Raw genomic sequence first — 12,575 nt, 5'->3', positions numbered from 1 at the left:
TTCTTGATGGCTAGTATTTTCATACCAAGAAAAGAGAACTTAAAGGGGAATATCTGTTATGACAAACTCACAAAATCAAAGATCTTCCTGCATAAGGCTGAAATGATCCAGAACTCACTCTATTTACTCAGTCTTTATCAAGGAAGGCTTCCTCAAAATACCCAAACACAGGGAGATTAGGTGAAATGGAATTTTGTCTAGCACACAAATAGAAATTTGTTAAACTAGATTACACTCATAGATTGCTTAAACACACAAAACTCTAAACATAGCCTTGCATAAAGAAATAAGCATTTGATTAAACACAGTAAGGATTCTGAAGTATGACTGCATCTGGTTCTATGAATATACTAAGGTAGTCTCTGAATTACAACTATTAATCTGTATTCATAAGAAGCCACAACTGTATATAGTGTGAATATACATTAACAATAAAAAAGACTATATTTCAACAAAAACTATATTTCAACAAACTCAATTTCAAGTAGGAAAAAACCCCTAAGTGTACCAGTTTCCAAAGAAAAAGCCCTGAATGAATAAAAAATATCACACATTTAATAGAAGTAAAAATGCTCTTCCAAATAAAAAAAAAATGAACAGATTTGGTAAGAGGAAGAAAAATTTTATTAACTTAACATATGGCTTGCAATTTAATTAATTGACTTTTGAAGAAAAATATTATTTTTATTGCAAAGTATTACTTGTATCGAAATATAAAGCTAATATGAATGTAATTTCAAGCTATTGCAGGAAATTACAAAGCACACTTTATACTTTACACTTTACATTTTTATTTGAAACTCCCTAAAAATACAGGAACAGCTAAAACCGAGATAGACTTAACTCTAAAGTTGATCATTTGAACAAGTATATCAGCATGTAAAGGGGAAAAAGTTCCATTACATGCACCTACACTAATAAGAGTTTGCCTTTTTCCAAATAGAAGAAAAAACTGGGTTTTAAATTGATTTTAGTTAAAAGCATATCTGTGTATATATGTAAACTTATATATTAAGGTTTCATTCAAGATTCCAGTTTCATTCTATGTTTTTTTTCTAGAGCTATATGTCTACGTGAAATCACTCAAATGTTTGTATTCAAGCTAGTGTAGTAATACAGCTATAAATACAGAAAGCAGCAAGGTTATATCATACTTTATTATATTGTTATTTTCAGCAAGCAAGATCAGAGTAAAAGGCTGGCAATGGGAAGTTTCTATGTTCCAGTCCTGATTGTATCACTGAGTCAATGTGTCATTCATTCCCTTGTGTTCCTGTCAACCAGTTGTAAAATGTGTGAGAACATATTCTGCACTTTTTTTTCTTGTTTTCTAAATTTAATCTGATATTTTTCTGTGCAGTGTCAAGATGATGTTAGTTCTCCCTTCTTTAGGAAAAAAATCCCCAAACAATACACAATTAAATGTGCTGGCAAAAGCTATGCTCATACATTACATGCCTACAAATTCTGTCAATATGCATATACACCTATAGCTGTACATAAATCCACATGTTCATAATTATATCCTATGGATAATTATTATTTATACAATACACGTGAATTTAAGTAATTTTTATTGGTCTATGCTACACAAAAATGATTTTGGATACAGAAGATTCTAAACGAAGCATCTGAATTAGTATTTAACTTCACCGATGTAAAAAAAAAAAAGAGAAATACTAAAATATTTCTCACCAGCAATATGTACAGTGAAAATATCTCCAAGTTTCTTTTGCTGATCCAGTAAGAATTTGAAAGCATCTTTTCTAAAAATCAGAGCCTTCCCAAGGTAAGGGATCCAGCCGTTTATTAGTGGGGGCTCTCCAGACTTCCTGTTAAAAACAGAAAAAAAATGATCAGGAATTAACTTTGGCATGAGAGCAACTCATCTTTTTATCTATTTATATATTACACTTAGAGCCACCATTTACATATATAATTCTTGCAATGTATAATATGTTGTACAGAAAGTTCTTCAGATATGATGGCAGGTTAAATCTAATCACACCTCTGAGCACAGAAGGCTCTGTGTGGTGATTAGGAAAAATAAGTGAGAGAAATTGAGATGCATTTAACTACAGGTCATACAGTTATTACCATCAAGTTATGAACACAGAAAAATGATATTCGGTAGAAAGTCTCCCAGTAAAGAGTCATCTCATTTTCAATATTTGGCATGTCAGAGGAAGATGTATCAGAAGGCAATTATGACAGATTTAGGTAAATAGGACGCTGACAAACCACACAAAACTAGCCTTACAGATAATGTTTTAATAATTTCAGTTTACCAGCACACAGAACAGCTACCATTCTAACTAAATAACTTCAAAATATAGAATAATAATAGAAGTTAAACATTTACCATAATAAATCTTAGTCTCCATATATTCATAGTCTCCTAAGGTAGAAATGTGCATGAACAGTTAAATTCTAGTGATGATATTTGCATCCCAGTCTAAAAAAGCAGCCATGGTGTCTTGGTTACGTTTATGGAATACTGAAAAATACCTTTCCAGAATCTAGTAAGTTACATTTTTCTTTAAAAAGGAAAAAAAGGTTCCCACACTTTCCTATTCCTGCCTGCAAGTAAATGTCTTTCCTTCATGCTGGTCTTTAGTTGCTTGAATCTGATTTACAACAAAGAAACATAGAGCGTGCTTGCTCTGGAAAGGATTAAAACAAATATTCGCGAACAACTCTGCTGCTACATCCCATCTGTGAAGGTGACTTATACTACATGCAGTACAACTCATTCTGATTAAATACAAGATATTTACTAGCTTGGATCTAATCAAAGATCAAGGGATCACAAGCTTTACTACTATTATACACAGCATGGATTTTTATGTAGCTGGATTAACCCTATCATAGTCATATTCTCCCTTGAACTGCTGCAACAGAAATGAAAAAAAAAAAGAGGTAAACATCATAGGCTGTATTCGCATCTTATATTTTCCTTATTAAAATTTTCTGAACAAGAAATTAAAAGCCTGAGATTTGCTCTTGGATTTTAAAAAGTTGCTATGAATTTAATATATGGACAAACAGACGTGGCCAAACCAAGCTGCGTATCTTGATCTCTTAATTCAGTTTACCACTTATTTTGAATGTTAGTTTTCAAGAGCATCTTTTTGCCCTCTGGAAAACCAGTAAAACTTCTGGTCCAAACCCCACAATCTCACAGTTGACAAGTTTGTCCATGCTTTTTGTTTCTTTGGGTTTCATGGCTTTGTGGTTTTGTTTGTTTTGTGATAGGTTTTTTTAATTGTGGAGAAGGTGCAGCCCCTTTTTTACAATACCTCCCATAAACCACTGCATTATCCATCCTCTAGTGGTGGATGGATAACGAAAAGTGGTCCAAAAAACTTTGTGATGGCTAATTCTGTAATAGTGAATACAAGAAAAGAACTAATCTGAGATTACATGAGAAGGATGACCAGCCCTGGAAGCATAACAGCCAACTTGATACCCTCAATTATCCCTTCCAACCCCATAAGGAATCTGGATGATTTACCCATATTTTTCACCCCCCAAACTCCTAAATCCTGAGAGCAGCCGCCTTTCACTTCCCAGTCTGGACACTATGCCCTGTAAGTAGTACCCTGACAAATATTTAGATGGTCTTTTTGTCATCTTCTAATTGAATGCATCTAATTTCACCCTCTATGTTCTGTCATTCGGTCAGAAGCTGTATTCTTCACAAGCTCTCCACCGGGTAAAAAGAAGGCAGCTCAGAAATCCAGGGGAAAATTAACTTAATGCTCCAAGTCTGCAGGATCACATCAGGGAGACATTTTGCTATTGCAAAGACGTGAGGGTCATCGTTTGCTTCAGACATGTTTAGCTCAGCAGCAATAAGCTTAATACTGTTAAACACCGTGTCAAGGCTATGCAGCTTTCAGAGGAAAATATACCACCAGTTCAACTTACGACCCACAGCAGACTGATAACAGAAATGTGTCTTCATTTCTAGCTTTCCTTCTCTTTGGAAGATGGAGGTCATCTCTATGACTTATTGATGTCTGCTAATACAAAGTGAAGAAAAGAGCACCTCATATATTTTAGTGCCTCCCAAAATACAATGCTTCACTGCACAAACTCTTAAGCAGCTGACCCTGGCTTCTTGAAGGACTCTCACCTGCATCCCTGGTACCTCCAGAAGTTCTCATCAGCTTCAGAGGCTACACTGAACCATTAGAAAAGCCCACAGAAACTTTTATGGGTTAATCAATATGTTTGTGAACATTAACTCTGGACTCACACTTCACAGACATTGGAAGATTTGATAATTAGGCAAAATATTGAAAACGTTAGTTACATATTTCTCATGACACAACATATAATGTTGTACCAAATGTAAAATAGAGCTAAGAAATACATAAGAGCAAAATCAAGTGTTTTGATGGCAATTTGAGATTATAACTCTTTTAATCTAAAGCATTCAGAACGTCTTACCTTTTATTCAGAAGTTGTTTAACTGCTTAAATTTTAATTTACTTAACACACCTCAAAATACTCCCAGATCTTTTTGCTCTATGTTCCTATGCTTTTTATGGCTTGGGCTGGTTTTGCTTGCATACAGGAATAAGTCTAGTTATCTAGAAGCCACTGTGAAGTCAGTAAGACTTAATGGACAAATTTCTCACATATGTAAGTGAATTTTACAAATAAAGCATCAGCAACATGTCCAATACAATCTATAAGTAGACAGATCAGTTACAAAGTGGAGGCAAAGAAACACATTTGTATCATCCATCATTGTTAAATGGATAATTTCAAATGGCATTATGCAAAAATCAGCTGGCTACAAATACAGCCCATAAATAGGATGAACAGATTTTGATACCTAATTTTTCTTTGCTTTCACAGTAAAAAGATACTTTCTTGCTAGCGAGCAATAAAGTTGCAATGTCTTCTCTACCAAATAAGCAAAGTTTTGGAGTTTGCAGTTTCCTTAAGGTGAGATTTTTTTACCTCACCCAGAACACTGACTCAGGTGTGATTATTTAGCTCCTTAGGTAAGGTGGTATTAAAAAATGTGGATGTTGTACCTATATCTCGCTCATAGCAGCAGTGATGAAATAAAGCAGGAGAAAAATGGTCTACAACATCAATTATGTGAAAAAATAGATTGAAAAAATATATATTTAAAAAAAAAATTAAAGTCTCCAAACATTGTGCTTTCAATTACTGACAGGGAATTATTTGGGAAACACAAATAAGGTCATTTGTTAAGCTCTCTGCACATTTACTTTTCTTCTTGTTTTTTTTTTTTTCAGTTGTAAGAAAATACCCTAAAAATTTACAAGCAAACAGACTTTGCCAACATTATCTCTCATAGAAATATTATTGCTTTGTAAAAGCAATTAAGACTATTCTTTTGTTGGTTAAACCATTCAACATAACTGCAGTGTAGGGCACTGGATCAGTGTAAATGAGAGGAGAATCCTTCTCATTTCACTGGTTATTTGTATTCCAAGGGAGCAGATGCCTTCCAAATTATGCAAAAATCCACAGCGCATCTTGTACTACAGCAGATGAACAGGTTAATTTTTCTTTTTGCACATAATAAATCATAAGTGCTTTAACACCCATAGTCGCATTTCATGAACATAAACCTTCTGTTTAATAATGTCTGTTTACAACTAGAATCAGACATACAGTAATCTCTTTCCTGGGATAAACATTAATCCAGATCTGTCTAGAAAAATTATACAATTCATTACCATAAGTAATCTCTATTGTGCCCTGTGCTTAACCTTCATCTTTTTTCCTGTCCTATAATCTTGCAAATCCACTGGTGGTGTATGATTGGCATCTGGTGTTAACGCAGCCTTCACTGCACACAGCGCAGCTGAAGAAGCCCCACATCAACACGTCACTCTGCAGGGTACAGCCGGTTCAGCTGACCGCTTCTCAGAAACTTTCACCAAAGGGAGAAAAACACCTGCAAGCCAGGGAGAAAAACGTCTAACAGTAATATCATGTGCCACAGAGGGGTCATTTTCAATGCCAAGTCATTGTTACGTTCCACAAAAATTAAAGGTAACAGTCCGATTTTCTCGTAACATCTCTGGCCAAATCATCACACACTGCGTCCAAGCTGGAGCACTCCACGCTGGGGGACTTTAAGGAATGGAAATGGATGGGTACAGAAGTAGAACAAAAGCTATTATGAACATGTCAAAGCAGTTTGAGATTATTCACAGGCTGACCACAATATTTAAGCAACAAGACATGACAGACACTGTCTTTCCAGGGGCTTATGAACCCTCTAACTGTGAGGAAAAGAATGAGGCCAAAGGCTTCAACCCCAACAAAGGAAATCCCCAGAATGTGGTGTCTGGAGTGTCTTCTTGTATTATGAGAGAGCAAACACAAGAAAGTTAGGACAGGAGAAAGGCAGTAAGTCTATCTTCCTATGTCCTTTTAATTCAGCAGTTACAGTTTCCCCCAGACCTGCTCACAGCATTAGTTGTTTTGTATCTAAGAGGATATAAATAAAAAAAACTTCAAAATATTTGTCCACAACACAATTTTTTAATACTTATAAAATTATGCAAGCCATAAATGCCCCATCCAGATCATCTGCCTCAGTGACATCAAGAACTCCAAATTTTCCAGGCTGAACACATGCATTATGAAAAATTATTCCCTGCAGAACAAGCCAGTTGAGAGTTTTAGCAATACACAGTCTACTACCTTCGAAATCCCAGCTCACATACCTCTTGCAGAGGTAAGGACCGGACGCTGCTCCTATCTGATCACTACTTGTGAGCTTATGCGGAGTAAATGGATGCATCAGGACAAGTCTTGACAGAGATGCAGATACGGATTGACTCAGTGAAGAAGAAACAAGAGCCCTGGGATGGAAAAAACTGCTGTTGACACCTGTACTTTTGCCTAGGTAAAGTGATTTTGTGCTGCAGTACTGATAACCTCCTCTTTTCATTAGGCTAAAGATCACTTGTAAAAGAAAATGAGAAAGACTCAGGAAAAAATAGCAAATACACTGTTAAGCACACCAGGAAGAAAGGAGTTTATCTGCACTCCCAAAAAGAGCAGTACAGCAAAGGCAGACTCTAGTGATAATGTGAGACAAACTGGGAGAAATGTTGATGAAAACAAACCAACCAAACAGTGAATTTTTTGCAGTGATTTTTTTTTTTCTCCCCCACAGAAAAATGCAATCCTTTAGTTGAAAGTTTTTCATGTCAAGAACCTCTGGGATTTAAAATGAAAATCCTTTCTTATTTTAAAATAAAAATATTACAAGCTTTTCGTTGCTGAGATCTCTAACTTGTGTTGCCATCCTCACAGGAGCTCTTCTCTTTTCTCTGTTCCAGTAATTTCCTTTAGGTCATCCCCAAATATCCAAAAGATACCAGTACTCGACAACTCATTCAAAAGCTCTGAAATATTGCTCTCTAGGAAATTATATTACTTTGCATTTTTTTAGGCTAAATTACCTCAACAATTGTAGGTTGACATTGTATGTACACCTCTTCGTATTTCAGAATTGTGTGTTGAACGACACATCCATAAATTCAACCACTACTTGTAGTGACTGGCTGGGACATTGTCTAAAAGGAAATACCATTGTGGGAAAGTAATCTGAATAGTTTTAAAATGGAAACCCACTGCAAACCCCCTCTTGGCTCAAGTTGCATCTAATGCTGACAATTCCCAGAAAGGTCCTTTACAAAATTTAATGTAAAGTTTCTTAACACCCAAGATAAGAGTCACGGGAAGACAAGACTTGGTCAATGCAACAGTAATTCAGCAATATCAAAAATTAATATAAATTAAGTGCTTATGGCCCCATCCTTGAAATCCTACCTTACTTCTGCTCTGGGTGAGGTCAGTGAGGGCAGCCACAATTACTCAACGCTTTGCCTGACCAAGCCCAAGGTTATTCTATTACATTTAAGTAACATAGATTTGAGATAATTTGCCAAGCCAAGGGCTTTCCCCTTCTTAATTTATATTTAATGAAAGAAAAATAGGAGGGAAAGGGATGATGAGAGGTTATTTATTCCATGCCTCATGTCCCAGGTAGGGTGCTGTGCACTGATATCTTGGCTCATATTTGTCTATGGTGTTCTGGAAGATGCTCAGTAATGGAGTTTTGTCCTGGGTTCAGCAGTATCAGTCATTTTTCTCCTCCTTGGTAGCTGGTGTAGTGCAGTGTTTTGACTTTCAGCTCGGGAACAGAGCTGATAACAAGCGATGTTTTGGTTTGGCCAAGGACTTTGTGAGCCTGATGCTCTGCCAGGGAGGAGGGGAGCCAGGAGGAAGCAGAGACAGGACACCTGACCCAAACTGACCAAAGAGGTATTCCATACCACAGCACGTCATGTAACTGGGAGTTAGCCGGAAGGGCCGGGAGACTGCAGGGTTGGAGGAGGTATCGGTCAGAGCTTGGTCAGGCTGGGGGGGCGAGTTATCGGTCGGCTGGTGGTGAGATGATGTATTCTCTTCCCTTGTTATTTCCTTTATCATTATTATTATTGGTGGTAGCAGTAGTGATTTGTGTTATACCTTAGTTACTAAACTGTTCTTATCTCAACCCGTGGGAGTTGCATTCTTTTCGATTCTCCTCTCCGTCCCTCCGAGAGCAGGGGGAGGGCAAGAAAAGGGGGGGGAAGTGAGCGAACGAGTTACCTGACTGGATTTAAACCACGACAAGTTTCTACAGTCTCCTCAAGCAATCTGTCATTATCAGAAAGTTTCTCCTCACATCTAACCTTTATCTTCCTGTTGTACCTTAAGCCCACACCTTCTCATTCTGCCTGCAAAAAAATAAGAGAATAAATGATTCCCCTCACTTCTGCAGGAGCACTTAATATATTGAAAGGTACTTATCATGTTCTCCCTTAAGTCTCCTTTAGGTTAAATAACCTCAATTTCTTCCAGTATTTCCTCATAACGATTTTCTAGACCTCTATATACTTATGTTACTCCCCATTCGATTTTCTTGTGTTGGCCCACGCCCTGCTCTATGGCAGTGCTCTGCACTGAGTACAGCAGAGGAATTACCTCTCCCATCTCGACGGTGACACACCTGGCTTTGCCTCCCAGCACAACCTCAGCTTTCTGTGCAAAATCACCACTGTGACAAAAATCCAGCTTGGGAACCATTACAGCCCTCAGCCTTTTCCCAGAGAAAAGACTGTGCTCCTGTCCAGATGTTGTTGGTTAGTCCTCTGTGTTTTCCAGTTTGCCATTTGGAATGCTAACCTCTCCTTTGCAGGATTGAAGCTGCTCCTCTTTTGGTATTATCCACAAACACAAATACTTATTTTCCTGTATTCATGTGAGAAGGATGAGATCAGAATATAAAGTCCACTGGTATTTCCTTTTACCACTATTTATGCTTGCACATCAACTGGTTTTACTCAAGAGAACCCAACAACTCCTCCCCAGTATCCATCTTTTTCGTAATCAATTTCTGCACTTTCATATACTGCCTTGCTGCAATACATGTTAAAACTGTATACAGTAAGTAGCTCATAGTAGGAAATCATATTAACCGTCTGGCCTAGAAATGACAAGTGAAGTGTGGATAAGAATGTCAGCACTCCCCACAGAAATATATTCAAACAGGCAGAAATCATTCCTTACGTAATAAGCAAACAAATAAATTCAGAAAATCTCAGAAACAGTGGTGGGACATTATCATGTTTAAAAAACCCTGGTAACAAGGCAAGAGAGGGGAATGTTAGATGGAAAGATATTGCTGCTTCTATGTGCAGCAATTGTGTTTTCTTTGAGTTTATAATATATAATTTAAAAAGGAAAATGTAAAAATCAAATATTATTTCCTGAAAAACTGTACGAATGCCAAATAATGAGGATATTCATTGGAACAAAAAAGGTAATGAAAATAGTCCCTTCATTTTCATGTAACTGAGCTGTCCAAAAGTTTGGTATCTTTTTAGGTTCTTTATCATCACTAGAGAGAAAAGGAGCGAAAAGGCTTTTTTCTTTTTTTTTTTGGTCCTTATTAACAATACAGACAGGTTAAAGTTGTTCACTCAAAGCTGATCTTATATACTGAAGGAAGATAACTGACACTGTCACTAATTCATATATCACAGGAAAACAGCAACTGAATACTGTACTTGGGTGAATAGTTCAAAAGCCTTAGTGTCTGTAAGATGTACATAGTATGAGTAGGTCTTCTTCCCTTTCAAACTATTACACATACTTCCTCCCGAGATCCTCATTTTCCCTCTTTTCCTTGCAGTGCTGCAAGTCTATTGCACATGTTCTGAGAAACAGTCTTGCAACTGGACTCTCCACTACACATTCATTCTCTCCTGCTTCATCTGCTTCTGCCACCAGCCTAGGTTAACATTTCAGTTCCTATGTGATTTCACTTCTCTCAGGAGAAACTATAGGTGACTTATTTCAGCAGAAAGCATGTTGCAATCTCAGCTATTCATCTTTTGCTCCTCACAAGTCTCTCCTTTCCTCCTTCCTAGATGTACTTCTGTGCTCTTTCTTCGCACATCTCCTCTTTGAAAACTTCCCCACTCTGTTTTCCATTCCACTTGTACCCTTTCCCTCATTCTCCTTCCCCTAGCTCTGTTCTGGCTCTGCCCCTGCTTCCAGTAGCACACATGGGTCTTTTTCAAGCCAACCTTTCTTATAGCTCACAGTTGGCTAAGTCCTATCCCTGCCTTATCAAGCTGCCACAATTAGGGAGCAAAAACTCTGACTGCTTGCAAACTTGTTTTCTTAGGGGTGGGTAGTGACACTTTTCATGTCACCATGTGTATGAGCAGCACCCTTCTATAATTCATGCTTCCTGCTATGTAACGACAGCCCATTAGAGTCTGAAGTAAGTGCGTATGAAATGTAGTTTTTTACTAAGCATTCTTTGGTAGGGCTAGCAAAAGCTAAACCTCTCATTATGAGGGAAGCTCTGAAGTATCTTAAACCAGCCTTATTTTTAAAGATTAAAAAAAAATCTCAAATATATTTCCCACAAAACAGCTGCTCCTCAATTTTATTTAGCAGATATCAGAATGAAGACCGTTGCAGCCTTCTCAGTGTGCCCACAGTTTTTCCTAGGAAAGGACTAACGAGAGGGATGGTTGTGCTGTCTCCTCCCTGGATGGATTTACAGAGCAGTATGCAGCCACCTGCAGCCCACACGGACACCCTGTGAGCTGGGCTATGCATTTCACAGGCGATCTCTGCCCAAACTCCCCCTGGGGTGCTCTCATCTGCTTTTCCCTCTCCTGAGCCTGAAACTCTGCTGAGCCCTTAACAGACTTAATATGTATCAATATGAGAGCTTCAGTGTATTGCCTGAAAACAATGGTTTGATGCTTGGAAAATATATTCCTTTAATTGGTCTGCAGCTGCCCTTTTAAAATATTTATGTAAACTCTATTGTGTTCAAGGGCATAAGGGTTAAACTCTTAAATGAGGCTCTTGGCCTTCTGTTTGTGTGAGTTCTCTGGAATGTACAACATCCTTGTCACTTTTAGGCAACCTAATTAATTCCAGTTTTAGGTAAATCAAGAATACATTTTCATTCTGCAGCCATGGAAAGTAAAATATTATTAATTGAAGATCATAAGATGGAACAGTAACTGGGACATTGTAGGTCTGAACATGTTTTAAATCCCTCTGCTGTGAAAGATGGAGTAGAAAATATAAATACAATTCTCAATTTTTTTTAATTAAATTGAGTAAATGTCAACTTGGGGACTGTAATCAGAGATATTACAATTGCAAATGAATACTTGTTTCATTATTTTCCTAAGCTGTTTCCTTCACAAAGTAATACTTGAATTATGATACAATCATATTTCTGAATAGTCCAAGACTTGCCTGTCCTAGATCTATTGAAATATAGACTTTTTTCTTTCCCAAAAAACCAGATACTGCACAATTGCATCATTTCATAGAATCACAGAATTGTTAAGGTTGGAAAAGACCTTAAAGATCATGCTCAAATGTTAAACTAGCACTACCAAGTCCACCACTAAACCATGTTCCTAAGTGCCACATCTACATGTCTTTCAAATACCTCTAAGGATGGTGTCTTAATCACTTCCCTGGGCTGCCTGTTCCTGCACTTGACAACCCTTTTGGTGAAGAAATTTTTCCTAATATCCAGTCTAAACCTCCTCTGGTGCAGCTTGAGGCCATTTCCTCTTTTCCTGTCACTTGTTATTTGGGAGAAGAGACCAACAACTACCTTGCTACAGCCTCCTTTCAGGTAGTTGTAGAGAGCAATAAGGTCTGAGTCTCCTTTTCTCCAGGCTAAACAACCCCAGTTCCCTCAGCTGCTCCTTGTAATACTTATGCTCCAGATCCTTCTCCAGCTTTGTTGCCCTTCTCTGGACCTGCTTCAGCACCTCAATATCTCTCTAGCAATGAGGGACACAAAACTGAACACAGTATTCAAGATGCAGCCTCACGAGTGCTAAGTACAGGGGCATGATCACTCGCCTGGCCATGCTGGCCACACTATTTCTGATACAAGCCAGGATGCTGTTGGCCTTCTTGGCTGCCTGGGCACCCTGATGGCTCATATTCATCAAGCTGTTGACCAA

General features: G+C 37.7%; 1 protein-coding gene across 1 annotated transcript in view; it reads right to left on the bottom strand.

The window, feature by feature from the left end:
* Positions 1-12,575, bottom strand: part of LOC134171252 (cytochrome P450 7B1) — a 125,794-nt gene that overhangs the window by 17,148 nt on the left and 96,071 nt on the right. Inside the window, exon 2 of the mRNA XM_062633295.1 lies at positions 1,696-1,832. Coding sequence (XP_062489279.1) covers positions 1,696-1,832 — 137 coding nt within the window. The remainder of the gene's footprint in view (positions 1-1,695; positions 1,833-12,575) is intronic.

The sequence above is a fragment of the Pezoporus occidentalis genome, unplaced genomic scaffold, assembly GCF_034315485.1.
Source record: "Pezoporus occidentalis ecotype Australia unplaced genomic scaffold, CSIRO_AGI_Poc_V1 ctg4, whole genome shotgun sequence".
In the NCBI taxonomy this organism is placed as follows: Eukaryota; Metazoa; Chordata; class Aves; order Psittaciformes; family Psittacidae; genus Pezoporus; species Pezoporus occidentalis.
This window is presented reverse-complemented; position numbering and strand designations above follow the sequence as displayed.